This window comes from Plasmodium chabaudi (genome assembly GCF_900002335.3).
Source record: "Plasmodium chabaudi chabaudi strain AS genome assembly, chromosome: 8".
In the NCBI taxonomy this organism is placed as follows: Eukaryota; Apicomplexa; class Aconoidasida; order Haemosporida; family Plasmodiidae; genus Plasmodium; species Plasmodium chabaudi.
In genome coordinates, this window is record NC_030108.2 from 153,506 (window position 1) to 169,872 (window position 16,367).

The window sequence follows — 16,367 nt, forward strand, 5'->3', positions numbered from 1 at the left end:
AACAATAAAAATACAAATATATAAACAAAATAAAGAATATTGTCACATAATGGCCAATTCGATAATTACTAATTTGTTAATTGTAAAATCTATTAAAATTGCCAAGAGAATAATGAAGAAAGAAAATACAATAAATGTGTATTTTTGAAAATATCCGTAAAATTAATGCAACCAAAAAAAAAATAAAAAATTATAAATTATACACATAATAATGCATATATTGTGTAACAGAACAATTCAGTCTGAAATTGTTGTATTTTATAATTTAGATCGACTACTATCATAGACATATATCCTTATTTTTTTTATAAAAAAATGTATACATTAATTGTATATATATAATGGAGGCAAAAATGCATAATATCCATAAAAAAATATTTATATAATTTTTAGTTAAAATATATTTGCGAATGTTTAGTATACTTCATTTTTTTTTTGCTCTATTTTACATATATTGTATGTCTCATTTAATTTTATTTATATTATTATTTTTTTACACACTCACCACTTTGTAGTATTGTATTCCTCTTTATAGTATTTCTCCTTTTGCAGTATTTTTCTGTATTTTTATATTTTCAATTTTATGTAATATATTATAACAATGGAAATATTCATGATAAATGATAATTCTTTTTCATTTTGTTAAGTAGTTGTAAAAAATAATTAGTTTTATATTTTATTTGTAAAATAACCACATAAATATTTACATTATTTGTTAAATATATATAAGGAAATACAATTTATCAAAACAATACATTTTTTAAATAGTAATACTGCTTATTGTTGCTATATTTATTTTGTGTTTTTTTGTAGTGTGTGTACATATGTTCATGCATGTATATTTTCGTATAGCATATTTGTATGCCCATATATATGGATTCATTTATGTGTCTTTTTTTTAAGAGTATATATAATTTGTTTAAAGATAATAATTAATTACATATTGAAATAAAAATGACGAAAAGCGAAGATATTGAAAGCACCCGGTTTTCTTTTTCGAAAAAAAAAAATTGGGCAAGAATAAATTTCACATTTTTAGTATTTGTACTTGGAATAAAAACACTTTTTTGTATATTATTATTTTTGTATTATCAATTAGTACTATTTTTTATATTTTTCATATCAACAGCAATATCGTTATATGCATTAGTTGTTAATACATTTACAAGCTTGTTATTATATATAGTAGTATTATTCTCTATATTATCTTCAATAGGTTTATCATTTTTTGGCATAGCAGACATTGATTATGTATCTAATATTTTTTATGATGGTTTTATATCTTCTTTGTTTTGTTCTCTCCTTCCATTATTTGTATTAGAATTATTTTCTTCTATCATTTATATATGCATTAAAAAAAGGAAAAAAGGATATATAGAAAGACGATTAAGGGCGTTAAAAGTACTAATTAATGAAAATAAAAATAAAGAACCCCAAGAAAACCTTTTATTTTTACAAATAGATTTGGAGAATAACCAATTAACCACCTATGACAAAAATTATAAATATTATTTAACTAATTATAAAGATAAAAAATATATATGTATAGAAAAGAAAACAGATTATTCTACTGATGAAGATGATAATAATCAATATTCTTTAAGTCTTGAAGGTGATTATTATCGAAAAAATAAAAATGTAACAAAGATTAGTTCCATATCATATAATGATATAAGTGAAGATTTGAGTTTTGTTCATTCTGGAATTAAAAAATATGAAAAAAAACATGGATCCAATAATAAGAAAAATAAAGAAGCCAAAGTAAATAAAAAAGACACATCAAATGAAAATGCTCAAATTGAGAAAAGAGATAAATATAATTTGACTTATAATTTCCCATTAGAACAAAATACACAAGAGAGTTCTATCAGTTTTCAAAATATACCTCATGAACAAGATAAATGTGAAAATAAAATCATATTGAATAATGTATGTGACCAAAAAGACATTTCCAATGTAGATATATCAAACAACCAAAACCCTGATACTTCAAAAGATTTGAACTCATTATCATATATTAAAAATGAAAAAAATCTTCGAAAAGGTTCAAATACCAATAAATCTTATTTAAATTCTAAAGAAATTACTATTGTTGATACTTATAAAAAATCGGTAACAAAAACATTAATGCTTTCTGAGCATGAAAATATATCTATCAAAAATGAGCATAATAAAAACGATTTAGAAAAACATTCAAGTAAAAAAGACTCTAAAACAGTAAAAAATAAAGAAGAAGAAAATGTAATAATCGATAAATTTATTAAAAAAAATGATGAATCACAGGAAATAGCTAAGGGCTCATATATCGAGACAGCAAAAGATATTCAACAATCATCTGAAGAAAAAAAAAATATAAAAAACAATTATAAAGAAATGAACCAAAATAACCAAATTGAAGCAAAAAAAAGTAATAAAAGAAAAGTCTCATCGAGCAAAAATTCAACGCACAAGGAAAGACATAGAAGTTTGTCAAGCAACGTTATACCAAATGAAGGGGAAAATAAAATGAAAAAAATTGAGAAAACAAAGAAATATGACAAAAATAAAGGATCAAAATTGGAATTAACTACTTCTGTTTTGGTAAAGAAACAAGAAGATATAATGATTAATATTGATGAAAATGATAATAAACAAAAGGAAACATATGATCAGAATAGCATTATAAATATAACCCCCGATTATTTTTCACCCATAAAAAAATCAAAGAAAGATACTAAGGATAGTATATCTTTAGAACAAAAACAGAAAAATGAATCATTAATAAATGATACCTTAAAGGATGTAAAACTAGGGCAATCACAAACAATTTTAAAAGTTAATAAAGCATCAATAAATGTTACTGCTCTACCAATTATTAATACTACTATTAATAATGCACACCAAATTATGAATCATAACAAAAATATTATAAATGATTGTGCCTCAATAAAGGAAAGCTCGAATACAGCTGAGCGAAAAAAACCTATAGTTAGTAAAACCAAGTTAGTTACAAATATGAATACCTTAAAAAAAAATATTGGTGATATAAATTTTACAGAGGAAAAAATAAATAATGATGACGAAAAAAATATATTAAGTGTAAAAAATTTATCTGAAAAAAAAACGTCTGAAAATATAAAGAGTCATGAAAAAAAAAGAAATACTAGTATTGATATGAAAAAGACAACAGAAATAAATAAAGAACAAAAAGAAGAATGTAAAATAAAAGAAAAAAATGACAAAGAATGTGAAAATGTTTTAAACGAAACAAATAAGACATTGATAAAAAATAAAAAAATAGAGGATTTTACCACTTTGAATAAAAATGAAACTAAATTAATTAATGAAAATGATGCGAAAATATTGTCACAACCAAAAAGCGTAGATTCTACTGAAGATTCAACGATAAATAATTCGTGTGAAACGAATAAAAATTTATCTGTTGGTGATTCTTTACCATGCCCAGACAATTCTAGTAATACAATTAATTCGTCGGGTCAGAAAGACATCCAAAAGGAGAGCGAAAAAGTAGAAGTGGGAAAAATTGAAGAAGTAGAAAAAGTGGGAAAAATGGAAGAAGTAAAAAAAGTGGAAAAAGTTGAAGAAGCAGAAAAAAGTGAAGATGTAGAAGAAGTAGAAAAAAGTGAAGAGGTGAAGGAAGTGGAAAAGGTGAAAGAAGTAGAAGTGGAAGAAGTGAATGAAGTTAAAAAAGCCGAAGACGTAGAAAAAAATGACGAAGTTGAAAAAGAAAAAGAAGCAGAACAAGTAATTGACGAAAAAAACACTGAGCCTGAAATAAAACAGGAGACAGAGAACGAAACGAAAGAAATTAAGGAAGAAAACCATAATGATGAGATTGATCAAAAAAAGGAAAACGAAGAAATAATTGAAGACAAAAAGATTCTAGAAGCAGAGGATAAAAATATAGATAAAGAAATAAAAGAAGAAATAAAGATCACTAAATTGGAAATGAAAAACGATGAATACTCATCAGACATAAATAAAGCCCCACTTAGCAAAACCAATGATATTCTTCACGACAACCTTTTAAAAATTTCCATATTAAATGAATCTGTTGTAAGTGATAAGAACAATAAGAAGCATTTGCTCATACAAAATGAAGGAGATAAAAATAGTGACAAAAATAGCAATAGTCCTTCCTTCAAAAAACATGAATCAAATAATTATAAAAAAAAATTAGAAAGTGACACATTCTTAAACAATTTAAAAAATATAGAAAATAGTAATAATGTTATAAATTCAAATTTGAATAGCGAACATGTTGAAGATTTTAATTTTGAAAATAATGTAAATAAGGCTTCTCAAAATATACATAATTTTGTATTATATAGCAATGGAAGTAATAAAAATGAAGCCATATTTTCTAGTAATTTAGGTAGTCTACCAGTAAGTAATTATTTTGATAATGATAATGCAGAACATTATATCAAACCTTTTGATAATGCATTTGATAAATCAAATGAATTTAATAGTAATTCTCTTAATATTAAAACATGTAATACATTATTAGGCGCATCACAATCCAATAATTGTACTGATCCTTCGTATTTCGTAGCTAGTAAAAAACGCAGCAACAGCAATACTAATGCAAGCGTTAGGATCAGTAGTAACAGTAAAACTCGAATTAATAAATGGTTAGACCTTAACAATGAAAATAAAAGCAATGAGGTTCCCAATGTTAATTCTGTAAATCCAAGTGAACCTTCAAATTCGAATTCTCTATTTAAACAAAGAAAATCCTTTTTTGAAAATCTTAAAAAAGATAGATCATTAAACAATAATAACGAATTAAATGTTTTTAATAAAAAAAACAATAAAAATTTACTAGAAATAAATAATTCTAATCTTTTATTTAATGTATCTAAAAACGGATCAAATGATTCTTCAATTAAAAAAATAAGTTCTAGTCCCATTACGAATGACAATAAATTACCATCACACAATACAGAAGACAAACCCATAACAATTTTAAAAACAAATATATATGATAATTATTACATCAAAAATGATAAAATTAAAAATAATGCCAAAGAAAATAAGGATATAAATAGCAAAATTAAACATGATGATAACGAACATATCGAGAAAGACAATAAAGTTGATTTAAAAAAAACAGATAAAATTCCTTCCTCTGATGTCTCTAAAAAATTAACACCCTTCTTTACCAAATTTGATACTCCTGACACCACAAAAATCGAACAAAACAAAAAAGATTCAACACTCAATTTGACTAATAAACCTGATGGTATAGATGCAAATAAAATGGGATCAAATAGTTTTGTTGAATCAGGTTTAACTCCAAAAAAAAATAATGAAAATATAATAGAATCAACATCAAAAATTGATGAACCTACTTTCAATACATTTTCAAAAACTGATGAAGTAAAGGATGCACAAATATCTAGTAATAATGATATAGAAAATGATAAAACTCACAATCAGGAATTTAATAACAGTAACAATATTAATATAAAAATAACCGAAGTTACAGAGTTACCGAAAAAAAATACAAACTTAGATATTATAAATCCTAATCCAAGTGAAAATGAAAAGAATACAAATGTAACAACAGATAAAAAGGAGGACGATAAAGTATCATTTCCATTTTTCTTAGGAAATTTGAATCAAAAAAAGAAACCAACCATTAACGATTCGACTGAATCTAGTAAAAATGAAGATACAAATAAAGTTGAAACTGTTGAAAATAATAATAATAATAAAGATTCGGCGAGTTTAATTAAACTGAATGACAAAACAAAACACCAAGATGCAAAAAGCAACGAAATAAAAGAAAAAATTGAAGGGACAAAAATAGATGACACCAAAAAATCTACGAATAAAGGCTTTGAAAAAACCGAGGGGGAAACTATTCTTCCAGAAAAAGAGCCAGAATTAGATTCATTTGATAATGAAATAAATAACACGATATCTAATATTGACAAAATTTTAGAACCTCTATCTAATTCATCTTTTTTTAGTTTAAAGATAAATGATTCAAATAAAATAAATCAAGCTTCCAAAAGAAATGATATTACAGATGATGAAAAAACAAATGCAAATGTTGAAGTTTATACAGGATTAATAGGCAAAATTTTATCTAGTAATAAAGTTGAAGTTAGTAATGATTTGTTAAATGTATCTTCAACCAACTCGAACAATAAAGATGAATCTGATATTTTAGTAAAGAATGAAATAAAAGAAAAAACTGAAAATATAAATGAAGAGATGACCAAAATGAATGACGAAAAAGAGCCTAGCCTAAATAACGAAATTGATCCTGCAAAGGATTCATTGGAAAATGTAGAACGCAAAGAAGATAAGGAAAAAAGTGAAATCATCGTTGATAATATTGAATCTGAAAACAAAAATAAAGAAAACCCTACAGAGAATAATTTGGAAAATAAAGAAAACACTACAGAGAACAATTTGGAAAATAAAGAAAACCCACAAGACATGAGCTTCGAAAAAAAGGAAACCCTAATCAGTGAAGGAAAAAGCTCATATGCATCAAACACAAAAAGTTCTAAAAACAATAAAAATAAAAAAAAGAAACGAAAAAATAAAATCACATAAGCAAAAAAGTATAGAGAATACTATGAATATGCTCAGAGAGTTCAAAAATCGAGGAAAGTAAACATTGTAAAATTGCAGTAGTTATGGCAAGTTATAAAACGGTTAAAATATATGATCATATATTATTTGCGTTGTTAAGAACTTTTTTTACACTGCACATTATTATCCCTACTTTATGATTCATTTGTTTTGTATACTATATTTTTTATTATGGAAACCCATTTTACTTTCTTAGCATTAATATATATATGTAATATATTGTCGTATAATTTTTTATGTGAATAATATATATTATTGTTATTATCATTATTGATTTTTTTATTTTAAAAAACTATTAAAAGACTGAATTTTAAAAAATAAAAAAAATAATAAATTTACTCAATAGCAATCATTACAACACAGGTATTCCATTGTCCTATAAAACTTTTACGTAAGTCATTTTGTCCGTTTTTTTATTATGATCAAAAGTGGGCATTTTAATATTTTCTTAAAGTTTATATAAAGAATGAAAAACATAAATAGCAGTCATAATAATAGTATTATAATTCGTATGAAGCATGCACAAATAAATTGATTTTTGAGCTTTGCATATCTTTAAACTATATATAATTTCAAAACCTATATGAAAATAAAAATGAACATATCCATATGCATGTCAAACAACCCACTAGGCAGACTATTTTTATAACTACGTACAAAAGCTGGAGTATATTTCATTTGCACACAATTTTTAAGTATACCTTTTTTTGCGGCATATTACATGTATTTTCTACCCCTTTATACATAAATACTTACACATATGTATATTAGAACAGAAAACAAAACATAAATTATGATAATTTATTAATGCATAATCAGAACTTTAACTTCCTAATAATAATATTTATACCATTCTTTTTCCAAAAAATGTTAAATGAATAAAAAACAAAAGTTATTTTTATATGCATTTATGAATTTTTTGTATAGTATTTTAGTAATTAAACATTTATATCTATATAATAGTTTGAAAATGCTTATTATCCTTAACATTTATTTGTTTTAAAATACACAATGCATACTTTTTTATTTTGTGTATCAAAGAATATAATCTATTTAATTTTGTGTTATATTTTTTTCACCCTTAATTTTATTATATTAAAATGTCATATAATATTAATCAATAAAAATACATGAAAGATTAATGAATAGGAAATATATACTTATTTATATTTGTATATATTATTCATGTTATATATTTTAATATATATTTTTTTTTTATTATTCTTTCAATGCATACTCTTGAGAATAATTTATTTTTTTTAATAAATATTTTTATCATTAATAACAAAATAGTTACACAATTTTTTTTTAATCAAATATTCTTCGTATCATTATAAAAATACATTTTTTATGATTACAATTTCGGTATTTTATTTTGTTTTTCCTTTTACATATTTCTATATTTTTTTCGTTTTAATATCATTATAATTTTATTTGTAAAATATTTTTCCTTTTTGTAACAGCTATGCGCTTGATTTACATTTTCAAATGGCTGCTATGAGTTAAATATGATGAAAAAGGTTTTTATTGTTTTTGTTCTAACTCACTAATATTTGATGATATATACTAAATGCAGGACAGAAAAAAAAACAAACGAATCAATCTAGCACTGAAATTAGTTAACATTAAATAATAGCAAAGCATAGCACAATAATAAATAACGTACTGAAAAGGTATAAAATATAAATATATATGCTATTCTTTTTTATCTTTGTCTTTCGCAAATATGGAATTGGAGCATTTTAATATTTGCATAAACAGAGTAGATAGCAGAGATGACAAAATTTATTACATAATTTTAGTTAACTACAAAGATCTTAAATATGAAGTAAGTCGAAGGTACAGTGAATTTGAAAATTTGCATTGTGAATTGATGCATTTGGGATACTCAGCATTACCAAACTTACCTAAAAAAAAATTAGTGTCTTATAATAATCATGAATATATAAATTATAGAAAAAGAATATTGAATAATTATATCCAAGATTTATTTGTTAGAGCAGATATAAGATGTTGTGCAACTTTTTTAAATTTTATTTTATTTTATGACAAGATAAATTTATCAATAGATGTTGTTAAAACCAAATTATTAAATAGTGTAGGTCCCCAAAAATATTCCTTAAGTGATTTATATATTAATGAAAAAAATAATTTTATAATATGCGTATATGAAGACAAGAGTAATTTTAGTAAATTAGGAAAACTATGGTCAATAATTGAACCTGATATGATTGGAGAAATTAAAGTATTTACATATAATAATGATCTTACTTCAACATTTGTTGAAACACATAAAGAACAAACTATATATAAAGCAAGAAATATTATATGGTCCGAAAAAAATAATGAAGCTATTATTTCTGGCGATGATGGAAAAATACATATATATAAACTAAATTTAGAATTATTAATTTTAACATATATCAAAAGTATTCCTTGTCATAATGATACTATTTTAAAAATGTCTTCAATCAATGATAATTTTTTTTGTACATGTGGATATGATAATGCTTTTAGAATAATCGATTTATGTGATTATAAAATATTAAGTGGTGGAAGATGTAATAAAAGATTAGATAATGATAAAATAACTACTTGTCATTTGTTTCAATATAATAATCTTGTTATTGGTACAAATAATTCCTTATTTTTTATATATAATATGAGTTTTAATCCTCCTATTTACTTAGATACAAAAAAACTAAAAAATGGAAATAAAATTAAGTGTTTTACTAATACTGAAAAATACATGTTTATTGGTTATGATAATATAATTGCCTGTTACAATTATCAATATGTTAATGAAGTTATATCCACAAATAGTGTCGAAATAAGTGATGAGCAGAAAATGGCTAATGCACCACAAGGTACTATGTCTATGGAAAACAACCGCAATGATCCATATTCTATAAATAATTATAATACAAATAAACCGAAAAATATTACAAAACTAGTTGTTGACAATAATATGTGTGCACAATATGTACCCCCATTATTGTATGATAATCGTGTTTTATCTTTAAGTGTTAATAAAGATAAAAAAATATTATATGCAGGATATGAAGATGCAATTGTTGTTTGGTCAATAACAACTGGATTGATCATTTCTTCGTTTCATGCACATTCAAATGGAGTGTACTTTTTAAAATTTATGTACAGCTCAGAATTATTACTATCAGGGGGAAATAGCGGAAATTTAAAAATTTGGAAAAATGATATAGATAATTTTGAAGTATGGAAACCACAAAAAAATTATAAAACAAAATATACACAAGAAAATTATCGAGAATATAATAAAAATAGAAACAATGATAAGTTTGAACAAAATCAATTTCATTTTGATGAAAGTGATAATAATAGTAATTGTGGTTACTGTAGTACCCAAAGCGATTCAAGATCAATTGATAATCTTTTAGAGGAAACAAATAAAAAACATGAATATAATGTATTCGATACATCAAATTATAAAAAAAATATAGTTAATTATAATGCATCAACAAAAGAAAATATTATGAAATCATCTCAAAGTAATATTTTTTATGAGCAAAGTACAAATTCGTTAAACGAATTAACTTCAGATGTTACTAATTTGGATATTTGTATAATTACAAACAAAAATGAAAAAAAAAACATTAACAACAATAGAGATAGTTATGATAAACAAGGGTTTACCGACCATTACTATAATACGGATATAAATAACTCTTTAAAAATGGATAATTTAAAATATGTTTCACAAAATGAACCTTCTTCATATGATTATATTTCTACTGAAAATAAAAATAATTATATAACATCAGAAAATGAAATCAAAAATTATAATATATATTCGAGCCAATATGATCGTAATAATATGGAATACGATCATAATACTGATCTTCCAACTTTTGATCAAAATATCAATCCTAAAAATAGTATACCATATAGCTCTAAACATGTAAGCACAAAGAACTATAACTACAATAATAATTATTCCCCAATTAAAAACAGTATACAGTTTGATAATACGGATTCAACTCTCTATATGGCTAATATAAATGAAAATGACGACTCTTATAATTTAAAGAAGAATATAGTTCATGTCAGTGATGATGACGATGACTTAATTTCAGCTTTTAGATAATTTTATTTTTTTTTTTTAGTATGTGTGTTTCATTTTATTGATTTTTTTACACCATTTTGTTTTTTTTTCCAACTACAAAGGAAAACATATATGCATACACAAACCCGAATTAAATCGGTTATAACATACGAAATAATATATTTATAGGTATACATTATATATACGTAAAACATATTAAGTAAATTAAAGTTTATTTTTTTTTTTCTTTTAAAATGGTGTATTATATGTTTCTAAATGTTTATACAAAAATTTATAAATTGTATGAAAAAAATTTACAAAAAAATCAAATACAAAAAAAATATCTATGAATTTCATAACTATATCCAAAGATCGGAGTATTTAATCTACTAATTTGTAGCAGGGGTATAAATATGAACAAAAAATATACATGCTATAGTATGTTATAAAATTCTAAAATAACAAAAAGGAAAGAATGAAAATTGGATTTCTCTTTCCAGTTTTAAAAACTTAAAAAAACGAAAAAATAATGTTAACAATGGCATGCCTAAGTAGGTAACTACACATGTATGTAACCGTAATGCAACCAATGTACATTATATTAAGATAGGGGTCTGGATAGGAATATTTATGCTCTATATTAAATATTTACATATATTATTTCTCCAGCATATTCGGCAACATTGTACAAAAAAAAATAATAATAAAAAAAAACGAAAGAAATAATTTCACTGTGCCTCTTAACTTTATAATAAGATGCATCAACTCCTACTATATATATGATTAATTATGATTATAAAAAAAATCTAATTAAATAAAGAGCTTTCCATAATTTGAGACACATTACTATATTGATCACAAACATCAAGGGATAATGTCTTCCTTAATATTTCAACAAGATAAATATTTTTTTGGTTTATCTTAATTTTATCAAAATCGAATTTAATTCCCTGTATTTTGGCTATTTCTCTTAAATTATCATCTAATAAGCAACTATCATTGCAAAAATATATATTATTATTTATTAAATGCAAATCCATCAATTTTATAAAATAAGTACAATTAACATTGTGAAATAGAAAGGAAAATGGTATAACTATTTCCTTGTTTTTATTAATTATTTCTTCTTCCCATTTATTTATCGAAATTTCGTCAAATAAATATGGAAAACTTTTAAAAATTATTAAAAAAATTGTTACTCCTACACTATATATATCTGTCTTAATACTATACATACCCTTGAGGCAATGCGGAGACATATATTCTTTAGTTCCAATAATCAAATCGTTATATACAACTTTTTCTTCATCACTAATAAATGGCTTTTCAATATTTCTTGTATTTGTAGAAAAAGCATTATTTTCAACTTTTCGCATATAGTTGTAATCTAGTGAAGTACTTTTCTTATTATGAGTTTTATTTTTATTTTTAATATAATCATAAGAATTTGAAATATCCCATGAATTAAAATTGTTACCTTTTTTATCATTTTGTATAACTTTATTTGTATATGTATTATTTGAGCCTAAGGTATTTATATCTGGTTCATTTTTATATAAGCATGAATTTTTAATCTTCACAGAATCCTGATTTTCGATTTTATCTACCTTCTCATGTTTCCCCTGATTTGCATAATCTGTAAATGTATTGGAAGTAGCTGCATTGTTTCCTTCTTTACAAATATTGTTTTTACAAATGCTATTCTTACTTTTTTCTGATAAACCGGTATTGAGATTATCAGAAGTACCAACATTTTTTGCAGATGACTGATCAGGGTCACACATATTCATATAATTTTCATCAAATTTGTTGTCATAAAAAGTGTCCTTTGTCTCACTATTGTAAATACAATCGCCCTTACAAGGATAGATCTGATCGTTAGCACAAATATATATACTCATATCAAAATCAATGATAACTAATTTTTCAAAATTTTTATCTTTAAACATTAAATTATCTAATTTAATATCTCGGTGAATAATATAATTATCATGTAGTGCACTAATTCCACTTAATAATTGAAAAATTATATCTTTAATTTTTTCAAATGGTATATTTTCATTTGATACATAATCGACTAAATCTGTACCTTCACATAATTCCATAATAATAAAAAAATGTGACTGATTTTCTAAAACGTCATAAATTTTTATTATATTTTCATTATCAATTTTTTTAATAATCTTGTATATATTTGTATATGTGTTATAACTCATAATAGATAGCTGTTTTTCTTTATTTACACATTTTATAACAACATTTTTATTATTTTTTATATCATAGCATTTATATAAAAAATTAATTGTATTATCTTTAATTAATTCTATAAATTTAAAATTATTTTTTATATATTCACATTTTTCTAAACAATCTATAAATATATTAATAGGACGATTTTCATAATTATTTTTGTTTGTATATCGATTATATTCATTATTCAAATTGTCTAAATTATCTTTATTTCCAAATATTTGAGATTTTTCATTTTTTTGAAATTCATTAAATCCGTTCCAATCCAAGCTATTAATTGTCTCCATGCCATTTCTTTCGTTTACTAAATTAGAGTTCTGAGTATGTCGCCCCTTAAAAGCTTCTTCAATTTTAGAAACTTCTTTTAAATTTATATTAATACTACAAAATCCTGCTCCATCATTTAAAGTATTAATATTTTGTTCAACGTCATTAATTTTATCATTTTCTTTTTTAGTAGAATAAATTTTACTACATGATTTTATTTGTTTTACTCGGGTTGTATTATTATCTTTATTTTTTATATATGTATATTTCTTGGTACTCTTTGTTAATAATATTCTTTTACATATTTTATCTTTTCGACTTTTTCCATTTTCATTATAACCATAATTTTTGATATTATTTTTTCCTGATATGTTACAATATTTTCTCTGTTTATATATATTTTTTTCTTCTTTTATTTTTTTAATAGTACTGATTTGCTCATCCCTTTGAGTGCTTAAAGATATATAAGTTGTCTTATGGGTATCTTTTTGATTAACTCGAAAAATGTTTCCCAAAGAAGGCATGCTTTCATTAGATTTATCAAGTTTATCATCGTGTTGTATTTTCAAATCATCTGCTACATAATATATATCATTATCCTTATCTACTGTTTCTATTTCTTTGCGATCTTTCGTTTTTTCCTTATTATATTTTATTTCATTATTCTTCCCTCCTTCTAAAAAAAGGTGACCAAACTTATCACCCTTTAATTTTATAAAACAGTTCAAACCACATTTTTTTAAATTACTTCTTTTGATATTAATTGCACCACCATTAATATATAAATAAATTACTCGGTCCGAATTGGAATATTCTGTTTTATTGTTATAATTATTTATATATAATAGTTCGTCACTTAATTTATTGCATTGAACTCTGCAATTATTCCTATTCATATTTATATCACACCTTTTAATAAAGCTATAATATTCTTTTAGTTTGGCTATATTATAAAAAAGTGTATTTTCTATATTTTGTAAATATGTATTACAAATATAAATAACACTTCTTATGTACTTACCTTTAAAAATTTCTTTTTTCATATATTTATTTATATTACTATAATGACTACTAAAATTTTTTTCATTTTGTATTTGTCTTCGATTTTTTATTCTTTTCATTTCTAAATTGTTTATTATTTTAATACAATTTTTTAAAAAATGTATGTATAAATAGATCAACTTATTTTTATTGTTGTCTATTTTTGGATTACTGTAAACGCATTTTTTTGTATGTTCTATTTTACACATTTCACTAATAAATAGCATATACAAATTATTAAAAGCTGAAATAAATTTTGATGATTTTTTAAAATATGAAAATATATTTTTACCATTAAAATTATGATTCATATGTATATTACTATATGTATCATTTATTTCGCTATAATTTGTATTTTCCAAAAAAATATTTTTTGTGCTATTCTTTTTTCTTAATGTCTTTCTTTCTTTTCTTCTTCTTATCAAATCTGTTATAATATTTTCATTCGCATATTTGTTGATACAAATTAACGAGTTAATTGCTCTTTTACAATAATGTGATGACAAATACAAATTTATAAAACGAATTAATTGTATTATTTCTTTTTTAATTCTTTTTATTCTATAATAATTTATAAATTTTAAATATTGTCTATCTATAGAATAGTTCCAATGTTTGTTTCTTATTCTTCTTAATACGTTCCGATTTAAATATGGTTTTTTGTCTTTATCGTTATATATATTAAGAAGTATAGAAGAATAATTTTTTTTCCGTTTATCATTGTTACATATTTTGCCGATATACTCATTAAATATTTCGATTTGGTTTATATTATCAGGTATGCATATATTATTCTGATCAGTATTATATGTGCATGTAGTACTACTGTTGCTATCATCTTTATTTTCATTATGGTTGCATTGATATGCCACAGTGTTGTAATTATGATCTATTGTAATTTTAGTCCTATCCACATTTGGGCATTTATCTTCGATCCCCTCATCCTTTGGAGTATTTGTAGTATCGGTACCGTGATATAATGCACTGCAATATGTTCCATTTTGCACATTAATAATATCATATATATCTTCTATATCAGTTGTATCCCTTTCATCTAAATTTTTCTGATTATTTATTTTTTTTTTTTTTTTTTTTTTCCGCTTTACAAATTTGAAAAGGTAATTGCAAAAAAAACATTGATGCATTTTTACAATGAATATTTTTTTATTTTATAACGTCTATTCGATTTGTAAAATGCACAATAGAAAGCTTCTTCATCATAAGCTTATAACTCATTTAGCTGACAAGGAAGATTTTTGAAAATTAAAAATCTAAAACAAATATGTTACACAAAAAAAAATCATAATAAACAATAATAGCAATAATAATCACAGAATGAACATACCAAAACTAAAATTCGATTATTACTATCGTTTCTTGGCTATTTTAATAAACTATATTTTTATTGTATATGATTAACAAAATATAAAATATTATGTTGCACGGATATGTAAATATATATAAGTAATACATAATTATTATGTACATACCACTTATATATATAGTGTATGCCACCAAAATTAGTTGTATCTTCATATATTGTATTTCCACATGTATACACAATTTTTAAATATAGTAAAATGTAATAAATTTAAAATAAAATAGAAATATATAATATACATGCCAAAATAATGTGTCTTTTAAAATATTATCATAATTTAGTACTCCTATAAATAAAAAAAATAATGTGTATTATATATTTTTATATTTCTATCTTATTTTTCTATTTTTATTATTTTATTTTTATTTTATGTTATAATATTTAATTATTAAAAAATAATATATTATAATCTACGATTTTTTTGTCTTTAATATTTTTGTATAATTTACTAATATAACAAAAATAAGTTGTCTGGGATAATATAAATAAAAATAATTATATGTATAAATATATATATAATAATATGTAACACACACAATATAATAATAATATATGAAAATTATAATATATACGTAAAATAAACATAAATTGCTATTATTTATTTTTATATATGTACACATATTATTGTGGAATTTATTCCCCTCCCCCTTATCTATAATTCATAATAACACACACTCTCCTGTTTAATTAATATTTAGGATTATGCACCTAAACTAATAAATAGAATTTACTAAT

The 16,367-nt window shown here is 22.8% G+C and overlaps 3 protein-coding genes across 3 annotated transcripts; 2 read left to right on the plus strand and 1 right to left on the minus strand.

The window, feature by feature from the left end:
- Positions 1 to 954: 954 nt before the first annotated feature.
- Positions 955 to 6,573, plus strand: PCHAS_0802300 (conserved Plasmodium protein, unknown function; the record flags this gene model as incomplete). The annotated part of the gene is made up of 1 exon (XM_734043.2): positions 955 to 6,573. The coding sequence occupies one exon, from the start codon at positions 955 to 957 to the stop codon at positions 6,571 to 6,573; it is 5,619 nt and encodes a 1,872-aa protein (XP_739136.2).
- A 1,765-nt stretch (positions 6,574 to 8,338) lies between these two features.
- Positions 8,339 to 10,735, plus strand: PCHAS_0802400 (phosphoinositide-binding protein, putative; the record flags this gene model as incomplete). Its single annotated transcript, XM_736204.2, has 1 exon — positions 8,339 to 10,735. The coding sequence occupies one exon, from the start codon at positions 8,339 to 8,341 to the stop codon at positions 10,733 to 10,735; it is 2,397 nt and encodes a 798-aa protein (XP_741297.2).
- A 764-nt stretch (positions 10,736 to 11,499) lies between these two features.
- On the minus strand, positions 11,500 to 15,396 carry PCHAS_0802500 (serine/threonine protein kinase, putative; the record flags this gene model as incomplete). Its single annotated transcript, XM_729333.2, has 1 exon — positions 11,500 to 15,396. One exon carries the CDS (start codon positions 15,394 to 15,396, stop codon positions 11,500 to 11,502), a length of 3,897 nt encoding a protein of 1,298 aa, XP_734426.2.
- Between the last annotated feature and the right edge of the window lie 971 nt (positions 15,397 to 16,367).